This window comes from Lithobates pipiens, unplaced genomic scaffold (assembly GCF_037356315.1).
Source record: "Lithobates pipiens isolate NorthernLeopardFrog02 unplaced genomic scaffold, aLitPip1_a1.2 Scaffold_19, whole genome shotgun sequence".
NCBI lineage: Eukaryota > Metazoa > Chordata > Amphibia > Anura > Ranidae > Lithobates > Lithobates pipiens.
Genome location: NW_027507764.1, coordinates 201,253,500 through 201,267,333, shown reverse-complemented (window position 1 = coordinate 201,267,333; position 13,834 = coordinate 201,253,500). Strand labels below are relative to the sequence as shown.

At 41.5% G+C, this 13,834-nt stretch overlaps 1 protein-coding gene across 1 annotated transcript in view; it reads right to left on the bottom strand.

Moving 5' to 3' along the window:
- BMPER (BMP binding endothelial regulator) overlaps window positions 1-13,834 on the bottom strand; it is a 338,127-nt gene that overhangs the window by 133,286 nt on the left and 191,007 nt on the right. The window contains exon 8 of the mRNA XM_077491626.1: window positions 1,765-1,874. Within this exon, the coding sequence (XP_077347752.1) occupies window positions 1,765-1,874 (110 nt within the window). The remainder of the gene's footprint in view (window positions 1-1,764; window positions 1,875-13,834) is intronic.

Genomic DNA, 13,834 nt, shown 5'->3' with positions numbered 1-13,834 from the left:
CTAAAGGCAAATCCACTGCACACTTCCCAGTGCACTGCAAGTGCACTGGGAAGTGCAGTCGCTGTAGCATTTTTGCTTGCACATGATTGGATGATAAAGTCAGCAGAGCTTCCCCTCATTTCAGAGCTTCCCCTCAGATCTACAGCGACTGCACTTCCAAGTGCACTTGCAGTGCACTTGTAGTGCAGAGTGGATTTGCCTTTAGTAAATCAACCCCACAGAATATTTTTTCATTGTTTATTTTTAGCCATGAAATAATAAAGAAAACATAGAATCGAATATTGAGAAAATAAATAACTAACTATATATTTTCCTTAAAGAGGAAGTAAACTCTGGTGGGTTTTACTTCCTCTTTATTTCCCTGCAAAGGTAAAGCATAATGGGCTACTATGCATCGCATAGTAGCCTATTATGTGTCACTTACCTGAAACCGAAGCCCGTGATGTCACCATTGTCCCACTAGCAGGGAGTGTCCATCTTTGCCCCTCTTCCTTCCGGGGACGCAAACTCTGGCTCAGTGACTGGCTGGAGTCACATGACATCACTCCCGCACATGTGCGTGGGAGCCGCCAGTCATGGCATTAACCCTATTACAAACTGCACGATGTGTCCTTTCTAAAGTGCATATGTTGGTGCATGCGCCGTAGTCATCGGCGCTCGGCTGTTTCATAAATATCTCCTAAACCGTGGAGGTTTAGGAGATATTTCCAGCACCTATGGGTAAGCCTTAATACCTACTGGTATTAAGCACCTACGGGTAAGCCGTAGTTATTGGCGCTCGACTGTTTCGTAAATATCTCCTAAACTGTGGCGGTTTAGGAGATATTTCCAGCACCTATGGTTAAGCCTTAATACCTAAGGGTATTAAAGTGATTGTAAACCCTTACAACACACTTTGACCTACAGGTAAGCCTAGATTAAGGCTTACCTGTGGGTCCAAGAAATATCTCCTAAACCTACACGGTTTAGGAGATATATGCCAAAAGACAGGCACCGCTGTCTACGGCGCATACGCCGTAGACAGCAGCGCGCAGGAGCACTGAGCGCACCACGGTCAACGGCGATATGCCGCAAGTGGCGGCTCCCGTGTGGATGCGCGGGAGTGACGTCATTGCAGCTTCCCCCAATGACAGCGGCGGAGCGGCGAGACCCACCGAGAAGATGGATGCACCGGACTACAGGGGACAGCGGTGGCTCCTGTGTGAGTAGTCCATTGCTTTACCTTTGCAGGGAATGAAAGAGGAAGTAAACCCATCAGGGTTTACTTCTTCTTTAAGCACCTACTTGTAAGCCGTAGTTATTGGCGCTCGGCTGTTTCGTAAATATCTCCTAAACCGTGGCGGTTTAGGAGATATTTCCAGCACCTATGGGTAAGCCTTAATATAGGCTTACCTGTAGCTAAAAGTGGTTGCTATAGGGTGTACAACCACTTTAAAATGTCACCTTTTGAAAAAGCAGACACATGTTTTCCACAGCCATAATGTTTTTAAGATGACAGTGTGCCAGTATTCATTCCCTAAAAAGCTAGCTTTCTGACTGATATAGTGCCATTTAATTTGGTCCGCATTCGACTAAATCATAAAATATAAGTATTGAGTATATGACACAATAAAATCACAGTTAAAATCATGCATTAAACACAGTATTCAGATGTCACTCACAGGTTCAGTGTGTTACTAGCCTTTTGTATATCTGGATAAGTGACAGATGTGAGAAAGGGATCCAGAGGGAAAGCTCATATATGGTTGCAGGTGCTCTACTTACCCTGCAGGTGCACGTTGTGCAGCTGTCGTACATAAAACTGGAATGGTTATCGTAGACATCGCTTCGAAACAGGCAGCTGCCAGAAGGCAGGTCAAACACTTTTCGTTGGCCTAAAATAAGTTTAAAAATCCTTTTAAAAATACAGTGCAAGCAAAAAAATATTCCCTAATAAAATTCAGTCCAAAACATTAGCAATGTGGTTTAAAAAGCCACATGAAAGGCAAACAATTTAGTCTGTATTATTTCTCCTATAAGACCTTCTTTTTTTTTTTCAACACAGCCACATTGATATCAGCACTGAAAGTGCTATACTTTAAAGGATACCTATAAGCACTGAAAAATATTCAATAACTTACTTTAAAAGGTGCAGATCATACGGCTGTCACCCTGACTTGCATTACAGCCATGGAATGATCAAAAGGAGAGTATAGCAGTGGCATCCTTCAGATTTCCTATAAAGTACACAGCAAATGCAGCTTTCGTATGCTGCTGTTCTAGTAGCTGCATTGCTTTTCTTCAGTCTAATGTGTTGGGTCCTTGATAGTGAATAACTGACAACTAGAAAGATTTCACTCTATGCATGCTCATTGTTCCCTGGAAATGTTTCCTATGTTACTGTAGTTTTACTCTGTGTTTAGGAATTTAAAAAGATTCTGCCACACAAGAATCCTAAAAATACATTATGTACCGTGAATGCTCCTACTGCCCTTCACATCACAACAGGACACAGTAGCTATGCAAAGTTCTGCAGGAGGACTTTGGGGAAAAATCTAAGCAGTGTTTGGCAGCACAGGCGAAAGGAATGGTAAGTATTTTCTCTTTTATTTATAGGCTAATTTGTACATTTCTTTGCTTGTTTTTAAGTCTCTTTAGAGCACACTCCTTGACTTTTGTCTTTATACACTGAAGTTCTGAAAAGTAGGCACCTTCCTGTTGCCTACCTTCATAACTTCTTTCCAAAGTGCCCAGAAGCTTAGGATGTTCTATAAATAATTTTGCAACCAGAGCCTGCATGGTTGCCTACATGTCAACTGTCCCAAACTATGGCCACCTATCCCATTTGTTGGCCAATTGGAAGGGTAGGCCTTACAGTGATCATGTAGGTTCTGGGAGCATCCTAAGATTTAAGGCTTTCATGGTGTTGTCCAAATAAACTAATTACATTTGCAAAGTGGTAATGCTTCAATGAATAACTTTATCTATTAGGATCTACATAAAGTTTTTTTACCTTCTCTCTTTTTTTAATAAAAAATTTAATTAATATGCAATATCAATATAAAGGCAGCATACAAAGAATCTTTTTTTCCATTAGCACTGAAATACATTTAATTGTTCTTTGATATATTTTCTTCGTGCTGATTACTGTATAGCCATTTAAAGTGTTTGAGGATTCTTCCTTGTCTAAACATAGCTCTGTTTTTACTGTGTTACATCAGTTTATGTACATGATACAATGAAAGAAAATAGAAAATGATCACAGGGTCTATCACTAGCTGTGGGGCACATATTTTAAAGTTGGAATCACTCAAGTAGTTAGATACAAAGCATCAAACCATGGTAAAGTACACTCAGATAGGTCTGAGACTTATTACAGGGGAGACATACAATAAATGTTCTTTCATACTTTTATAAATCTGAGGATACCCTAGAAATGGCCTAGAGACCAAAGGCAACCATCCCACCAAGATCTTCCACCATAAAAGGGCTTGAGAAAGGACCTTAGCCCTGGAGGGTTATATGGACTCCCAAGTAACCGAGGAAAGAATAAGAAGAGACAAAAAGAAAAAAAAGAGACAGAAGAGCTCAGAGCAGTAACAGGTTAATACATACCAGAGTCATCCAGCCAGAGAAAGCACTCCCAAATACTAAAGAAGAGAGATGTACATGTACCATGCCCAGGGCTCCCAGGTAAGTTCAGACTTTTGAACCGTATCCTGTAGAATGCTAACTATATGTTTCTGGAACATTATCCGAGAAATGTTTTGCTTTGTGGCAGTCAGGGATACAGGAGGCTGTTTCCAGGAGTGGGCTATTGTTATTTCTGTCCCTAGAGGGATATATAAAGTGAAGAGTTGCAAGCTTTTGGAAACTTTATCCACTAGCATGGTGAGCAATGCAATCTGTGGAGACGAAATCCTCGGATCCTTGTGGTGAGGAACCCAGCTATACTTTTGCCAAACGAGTGGAGACTAGATACATCTTGTGCTAACGTTAGGGCTACTTTCACACTGAGGCGTTTTTCAGGCGCTAAAGGGATAAAAAATAGCACCTGTAAAGTGTCTGGAAAACGTCCCTCCCCTGCAGCCCCAGTGTGAGAGCCTGAGTGCTTTCACACTGGAGCGGTGCGCTTGCAGGACGTTAGAAAAAGTCCTGCAAGCAGCATCTTTCAGGTAGTGCGGGAGCGGTGAATACACCGCTTCTCCACAGCCCCTTCCATTGGAATTGATGGCCACCGCTGCTTTGTGGGTGCTATTACCCTTTATTCGGCTGCTAGTGGGTGTTAAATGCACCCCGCTAGCTATTACAGTGGTAAAGCGCCGCTAAAATTAGCGGCGCTTTACCGCTAATGCCCCCCCCCGCACCAGTGTGAAAGGAGCCTTAAATTGATCTATATTAAGTTTTTTTGAGCTACTTAATAATTACAATGCTTTACTTTTTTTTAGAACTGTCCAGTCTATACAGGTCTGGGCACTATTCACATGCCACAGCTTTATACTTTCCACCCACCTTTAGCCTCAAATTAGACACAATGGGGTTGATTTACTTAAACCGAAGAGTGCAAAATCTGGTGCAGCCCTGCAGATAAACCAATCAGCTTCCATTTTTTTTTTGTCAAAGCTTAATTGAACAAACTAAAGTTAAAAGCTGATTGTCTCATGCACAGCTGTACTATATTCTGCACTCTCCAGGTTTAGTAATGGGTTTGTTTGTAATGTGTGGACGCTACGAGTGGGTGTCACTTTGTCATGGTTTCTAACTTGCAAAACTGCAAGTTATCCTTTAAGCAAGAACAAAAAAAAAAAAGAAAAATGAAAACAGTATGTGCATGACTGAATTCCACGGTTTGTACCTGAAGTGTTAGATCAAGAGAAGACCACCAACAAAATCAACAAAAAAAAATAAACCAACCAATTTAAAAACAACGCCACAAAGAAATCAAAAATAATGTTAAACAAGAAAGTAAAAGCTTGTACACAGCTTTGATATAAATCGTGAACCCCTGTTTCCAAACAAACCAAATCTTAACTGCAACTATTAAACCGTATCCATAAATCACAAGAATCATTACAGATGTGCATGAGAGAATGCCATAATTCAAGGCCATTTAGACTGTGAAGTTCAAAGAACTGTGTTCTGTTGAATGAAAAAAAAAAAAACGGAAAACATCAAAACACACTGTGTAACAGATTTAAAGGTGTTGATTTACTAAAACAGCAGATAATATTTATTCAGCAAAATTAATATTCTCTAATACTCAATCACGTAGAATTAAAGAAAGGGATTTAGGCCTTCACATATTTGGATGACTGAAAAATAAACACCAACGTTTTTTTATTTTTTTTAGTCCCTCACCAGCTAAGAAAAAAGTTCTCATTGCAATACTCACCTCCTCTCCAGTGCTATCTTCCTTAGATTCAGGGGTATGTATTTACTAAAGGCAAATGGGATATTAAAAGTGTATGTAAACCCAACAAATCACATTTGTGATATGTGCCTGCTGTACTTGTATCCTGTTCTCTTTGTGTGAAATCCCTGGCGTCCCTGCCAGTCTCTCTGCTTTCCTTTTAAATACTGACTACACTAGGCATGAGAGCACAGCGTGGTAAACTCTCTAGGATTGCTGGGAACTCCAATAATTGGACTTGTCCTGACATACTCCCCCAGCACAGCCTTTCACTGGGAAGCTCAGTGTTCTGCAGCTTCTCTTCCCCCAGCTCTTATGCAGCTGAGAACAGAAGGCATGTGATCACTTTAAAAAAAAGGTATTTTATAATGTTTCTTATATTTATACTCAAATGTTTTGCCGTTCCATTTCAATTTTTTTGGAGGATTGTTTGGGGGATGTTACACTATGCCAGTGCACTTTCTGTTTCATTTGCAGGTTGTGAGCTTCCCCCCTGGAGGCGCATCATCATGACATTCTACGCTCAAAAAACAGCACTGATGTTTTTAGTGAAATTCTCTGCTTCATTGGATACTGCCCAGCACTGGAGAAGAGACAAAGAAGAAAGAAAAGGTAAAGCACTGGGGGTTGGCACTGGAATTTTTGCTGCACTCCACTGTTAAACTCAGGTGGCCAGACCATTTTTGCAAGTTTTCTGTTGTTTTTTTAATTTTTCACTTACAGCTTTCAGAGTTTGTTAAAGACCTACCAAACCATACATTATATGAATGAATAGCAAACCATAGGACCAGTAGAATAAAAAGAAGGCGCTACTGATTTTTTAGGTCCTGTGATATTTGTGCAAATGTTTATCAAAATTATATTTTCCCTAAAAATATACTAACATAATTATTAGTAGACACAAACACATGAAACCTTACAAATTTTTGCCTAAATTCCAACTGAATATAAAAGCGAAAACTGTATTAAATTAATAAAAAAAAATCTATATATATATATATTTTTTACAATATAGTGTTCCTATACCCAAAATATGGTGGTATCAAATCCTATTAATAACATAAAATGTATTCTAACAATCTAGAGGTTATCATTTTTTTACTTACAGCTTTTGGGGGGGGGGTATGGGGAATGGGGAGAGTTGGGGATAGTTTGATATCCCCTGAGGCTCCCCTGCAGTAACTGAAGGCAGAAGGAGGTTGAGGGAAGCTGGCTGGTGCTGCAGGGAAGGGGTATTAGGAGGTCATGGGGGGGTACAAGGGGGTTGAAGCAGAGTTTAATTCCCCTGTGGCTACCCTGTAGCACCAAAAGCCAGTGAAAGGGGAGAGAAGGAGAAGCTGGCAGCTGCAGTGTAGACACAGCACAGAGCAAGGGCACTAGTGGTGGTGGGGGGGGTCCAATTTTAGGTAAATAGCTGTGATTAACAGCTTGTTAGCCATCCATCACAGATATTGGAAAGGCATTTTGCACAATTCTTGAAGCTAAAACAGTTCTCAACTTACTGGATAAAATAGGGACAGGTTAAAACATCTGTCTGATTTTCATTGCCATCTGTGCCAAATCACTAGCCAAATTTATTCTCCAGAACAGGAAGTTGAACACAATCTCCCTACAGAAAGAATAGGCAGCATCATGAAGAAGGGTTAAAAATGAATTCTAATGCCACGTACACACGATCAGACTATCCGGTGGACTTAGTTTGGCAGACAAACCGCTGGAAAGTCTGCCAAATTTCCGAACGAGCAGACCTGCCCACACACGGGACTTTTCCGGCGGACTAGGTCCGCAGGACTAGTCCGCCGGACTTTCTGTTTTTGAAATGAACGGACTTGCCCACACGCGGAGGAAAGTCCATTCATTTTGAACACGGCTCCAGGTAGCCGGGACTAGCGAACGAAGTCAATGTCGTGGCCTTCGGAAGCCCTACACAGAAAAAACGGCGTGGGGGTCCCCCCCCAAGGTCCATATAAGACCCTTATCCAAGCACGCAACTCGGCTGGTCAGGAAAGGGGCCCCCCACCCCAAAGCACCTTGTCCCCATGTTGATTAGGACAAGGGCCTCTTCCTGACAACCCTGGCCGTTGGTTGTCAGGGTCTGCGGGCAGGGGGCTTATTGGAATCCGGGAGCCCCATTTAATAAGGGGGCCCCTGGATCCCGGCCCCCCACCCTATGTGAATGAGTATGGGGTATGTACCCCTACCCATTCACCTGTGAAAAAAATGTAAATAAATACAGCACACAAGGGTTTAAAATAATTTATTGCACAGCTCCGGGCGTCTTCTTCCGTCTTGGGGGGTCTTCTCGCCGGACTCCTCCGCTATCTTCTGCTCTTTTTCTAGCTCTTCTACTAGCGGAGGAGCCCGGCTTTCTTCTTCATTGCCGCTGCCAGGGGGTCTTCTTCCGACTTCGGTGGTCTTGTCTCCCTCTTTGGTTCTTCTTGCCGGGCCTCCGCTCCTTCTTCCAGCTCTTTTACTGGCGGTGGCCCGATCCCTCAGAGATGTGCAATTAATTATTTTAAACCCTTGTGTGTTGTGTTTTATTTAAATTTTTTTCACAGGTGAATGGGTAGGTGTACATTGTACCCCATACTCATTCACATAGGGTGGGGGCCGGGATCCGGGGGCCCCCTTATTAAAGGGGGCTCCCGGATTACGATAAGCCCCCAGGCCCTTGTCCTCATCAACATGGGGACAAGGTGCTTTGGGATGGGGGGGCTGCGTGGCCCCCCTTCCACAAAGCAACCCCCCATGTTGAGGAACCACGGCCTGGTATGGCTCAGGAGGGGGGGCGCTTGCTCGTCCCCACCGCCTTTCCTGACCGGCTGGGTTGTGTGCTCGGATAAGGGTCTGATATGGACCTAGGGGGGACCCCCATACCGCTTTTTCAGCGTAGGGCTTCCCCTTTAAGTCCATACCAGGTGACAGGGCCAGCGACGTGTCAATCTCGTTGCCAAAGGCGGCGACATTGACTTCCTTCGCTAGTCCCGGCTACCTGGAGCTGCGCTCAAAATGAACGGACTTTTCTCCGTGCGGGAAAGTGCGTTCATTTCAAAAGTACGGCGGACTAGCACACACACGGCCATATCGTCCGCCGGACTGCGAGTCCGGCAGACAATTTTTGAGTCAAAACTACTTTCTAAGTCCACTGGACTTTTGGGTAAAAAAAGTCTGCCAGAGCCCACACACGGGCAGATTATCCGGCGGACTCTAGTGCACCGGACTGTTCCGCCGGATAGTTTGATCATGTGTATGCAGCATAAGTCTGTCTGTTTTTGTTGTTGCCATTAACAGAAAGAGAATTAAAAACAAAAAAAGCAATTAAAGTATTCTTACCCTTTTCTGTCTTACCAAAGACTAAAGCCCCATACACACTATCAGATTTTCTGCTGTTTTTTGTCTTCAGATTTACCAAAGCCATATAATATGAGGTCAAACCTTAGGAGTTTCAATTTGTATGCAATCAGGCAGGTCCTTGCACTACATGGTTTTGGTAAATCTGAAGCCAAAAACCAGCAAAAAATCTGATAGTGTGTATGGGGCTTTACAAAATGCTGGCTTTGAGTTCTATACTGTATCAGTATGGTTTATGGAAAACAATATTGATCTATCATGTACTACAATCAATAATATTCTGAAAGAGATTGTTAATATTATAATAAGCTTGCATTAAAGTGTATGTAAAACCCGCAAAAAAAAAATATATTGTAGCCTCTAGATGTGGTAGCTGCTTTAGGCTTTTGTCCCTTTAGTTCCACCCTGCGATCCTGTTCAAAGGTGATGATGCTCCAGCCTTGTCACCCTGGGCTGCTCTCCTGATATGCAAGGCCATCTTTAATATTGATTGGACCCTGGGCAAAACATTTCTTGCCCCCCCCCCCCCCATGCAGTTTCGCTCTCCACTTGCTCTGAGACATACAATAAATAGCAGCTAGACTCAAAATCAGTTTACTGAATCAAACATCTATTGCAATTGGTTGCCATAGGTTACAGTGTATCATTACCACCACCACTGACTGGTTGCTAGAGGTGACAGCATACATTACGGCTCACTGATTAGTTGCTAGAGGTTACAGCACAGGATTTCTGCTTGTTGATTGGTTGCTAGAGATTACTGTGGATATGACCTCAGGGGGGCATGATATACATATCAATGCCACCGGCCACCATTATTTACATATGAATGTCACTGCTATTTACATATGAATGCCGGTAATTTACATGTAAACACAGGGTCTGCAGGTAAATCATCTGTACACAGCAATAGGGCAGAGTTGGGCAGCATTAGTAGCAGCACTTCACACTGAAATATCAGCACACAGCATGGGATTAAAACCTCAAGGGACGAGGGAATTTAAACCAGGATAGTTGGCAAGTATGAGGCAGCTGCCCCTTTTGCCTTGCCTTAAAAACAGCCCTGCTGATATGGACTACAGACATCTCCCTCTCTTCTCTTCTTCATAAGATAAGGGTGATGTGATCTGAAGTCCATATAGAGAGCTGGGACAATTTCTAAATGCTAACAGTGTAGCACAGGGAGAGAGCACAGAAAATGGTCAGCTCAGTAGTTTTCTGTCCTCATCAGTAGTTTATATATATTTATTTACACTTACATGGATATAAATAATGTTTTCAACCATATATTTAAATGTCAGAATGGAGAAAACAAGGGGAGTTAGTCATCAGGATTACATTTACTTTAAAGAACATACCAAACTGTACTGTAAAATATGTGTGATTGAAATGAAGTAACCCTTAAATAAACATTTGTTAAAATCATATGAGTCAGTTTATATTTGACCATTAATGGTCCACTAAGTTTAGGGATACTACTCATGTGACAGATACAGTATACATGATTCATTATTTCAAAACAGTGTTTAATAAAATGTTGGTGCCCCTGTTTTTTTTTTATCTTGAAAAGAATTCTAAAACTTTACAGAATGCAAATACGAGTCTATTCCACTATACGCTATTTGTATTTCTCAACAGCTTGTAAATTACAAGACAAACACAAGAATAGGAAAGAAATGTTCATAAAACACACACAGAGTATTTACAAGGATCAGATCTCATATAGATTATTTATTCTTATCAATAAGTCTGTTTGGCATTGACTCGTAGACGGTAATCTTCAGTGATGTTAGTATCAATGTTTGGTATTCTGGTCTCTGATCCAGCTTATTAATGGCATGTCACATTACTACAATATAAGTTAATTAGTAGCAGGAGATCAGCCCAATGTGATTATGTGATATTTATTTATAGGAATCGTTGTGTGAAGCTTTTGTGTAAATAAAATAAACTTTCTAAAAGACAAGTTGTAAATTGACCATGAATAAGCAACGATACCATATATGGTCCTTACTTAAAGAGTGACACAGTCCATAAAGCTTCCTTACAAAATACCTCTATAAAATGATATACCTAGAGAAATATGTTACACAGCAGGTATACTGTCATTCAGAGCTAAAATCAACATTTCTGTTCAATTCCCTTTGCTTTTTAAAGCTGAAATCTGGGGAGCAATTAATAGGGTAAGTAAAACTGCTTTTTAATGGTAAAAGCAAAAAAAAGCATTTAACTCTTGAGCCCACTGCAAGGTTAGTTTTCTAAATTTCCCTGACGCTTTAACAAAAATGTTTAACAATAATATTATAATAATATATTTATGTACCTAAAAAATGTATATAAAGGGTAGTGGTGGGATTGTTGTACAATATGACATTTCCCATTAATGTATGATGATAAATCAGAGGTGAAGAAATAACTTAAATGATATAGGTTTTAATGGGGAGATTGCCCAAAATACACTGACTACAGGGCTTGAATGCTGAGTGAAGGGAAGATAAAACAAAGTTTTGCAAATAATTAGATCCATATATGGTCAGCAAATGTTCTATTGCTATATAGCAGTGATGGCGAACCTTAGCACCCCAGATGTTTTGGAACTACATTTCCCATGATGCTCAGCTACACTGCAGAGTGCATGAGCATCATGGGAAATGTAGTTCCAAAACATCTGGGGTGCAAAGGTTCGCCATCACTGCTATATAGACTGAAGGCAAACAAAGGAATTGTGCCTGACACCTTTAAATGTTCTTTATCTTCTTATTGCTTGCAACAAATCTGTGCACAGTAGCAATTTCACATTACAACATTAACCCCTTTACGCCGACCGTATGCAAATATACGGACTCACTGCACTGGGCTTTTTTCCATGGGGCTGCAAATTTGCATATCTCCCTTTGTGCTGGGAGACCCACGAGAGCCCCGGGCCCCGTTCCCTAGATCGGGAGCTGGAACGTCCAATTTTGGATCACTTGATCACTGTGATAGCCTCGGATTTGCTATCACAGTGATCAGTCACAGTAAAGCCCCCCCCCCCCCTCCCGTGTCTTCTGTCTCTGTGAATTGATGAGACGGATATTTTGTATCTGGCTCTGCCCTTGCAGAGGTAGAAAAAAAAGGGTGCATATATATATAAAAAAAAAAAATAATAATAATAAAAAAAGAAAAATCTAGATCCAGGTTTGATCTAGGTCAGCCCCAGGGTTAGTGGCTGGGTCAAGGTCAGGGTCGAAGGCCAAGGTCAAAGGTCAAGGTCAGGGTCAGTATTTTTTGGACAGGATTTTTTTAAATTAGTATCAGTGTCAGTGTTGTTTTAGGTAGGATTAAAAAGGAAGCAAAATGTGCACTATTGTTTCTGGGCTGTACTACAGAGACAAACAAAAACGAACATACACATATGTAGTATTGCTGCGATCTTCAGGAGCAGGAGAATGTGTTTTGAGTTGTTGTTTGGTGGTAGGTTATGGTAATAGCAACAAATATAAAGTTAAATATATAAAAAAATGTATTCAAATTTTGGGCCAGTTTTTCTTAACCACTTAAGCCCCAGACCATTTTCCAGCTAAAGGACCAAGCCCCTTTTTGTGATTCGGCACTGCGTCGCTTTAACTGACAATTGCGCGGTCGTGCGACGTGGCTCCGAAGCAAAATTGGCATCCTTTTTTTTCCACAAATAGAGCTTTCTTTTGGTGGTATTTGATCACCCCTGTGGTTTTTCTTTTTTGCGCTATAAACAAAAAAAGAGCCACAATTTTGAAAAAAATGCATTATTTTTTACATTTTGCTATAATAAATATCCCCCAAAAATATATAAAAAAACTTTTTTTTTTCCTCAGTTTAGGCTGATACCTATTCTTCTACATATTTTTGGTAAAAAAATCGCAATAAGCCTTTATTGATTGGTTTGCGCAAAAGTTATACCGTCTACAAAATAGGGGATAGTTTTATGGCATTTTTTTTTTACTAGTAATAGCAGCGATCAGCGATTTTTTATTATGACAGCGACATTATGACGGACACGTCGGACAATTTTGAGACATTTTTGGGACCATTGGCATAAATACAGCAATCAGTGCAATTAAAAATGCACTGATTCCTGTAAAAATGTCACTGGCAGTGAAGGGGTTAACCACTAGGGGGCAGTGTAGGGGTTAAGTGTGTGTGTGTGTTTTTTTTAACTGTAGGGGTGTGGGCTGGTGTCTGACATCACTGATTGTCTTTCCCTATAACAGGGAACAGACGATCAGTGACAGGCTCAGTAGGAAGCACGGGGAGAGGTTTGTTTACACTTACCTGTTCTCGTTTTTCAGCTCTGTGACCCGATCGCGGGACACCAGCGGCGATCGGGTCCGTGGGTCCCGCGTGCCGCCGGCAGTGCACTCGCGACCCACGGCTGGGCACTTAAAGAGCAACGTACGGGTACTTGATTGTGCCCTGCCGTGCCATTCTGCTAATGTACATCAGCGTGAGGCAGTCCTTAAGTGGTTAAATAATGATTAAAAAAAAAAAATAAGGAGTTATCCCTAAGCCCTTGTACACACGGTCGGACATTCCGACAACAAAATCCGTCGGATTTTGTCCGAAACTTGTGTTGCATACACACGGCCGGACAAAGTTGTCGGAAAATCCGATCGTACATAACGTGATGACGTTATTTCGTTACGACGGGACTATGTTCAGGCTAGTAGCCAATATCTTTGGTCTAGGAATTTGATCTGAGCATGCGCGGCACTTTGACCGACCGGAATTCTCTACACACAATCGGACAAAGTCCGATCGGATCATGTTGTCGGAAAGTTTTATAGCCCAGCTCTAAAACTTTGTCCTTCGGATATTCCGGTGGAAACAGTCCGATGGAGCCCACACACAGTCGGATTATCCGACAACGCGGTCCGATTGGACATTTTCTGTCGGAATGTCCGACCGTGTGTACAAGGGCTTACAGTTTATCACCAAATGAAAGCCCAATGAAAGCCATAAACAAGGTATAATCCACCTAGATGCACAAAGTAGTTGTGATGATATGTACAGTTTTACTAACACATGACAAATTTGCAAAATTGGATTTAGGCACTAAGATTTGTTTTACCTTTAGGC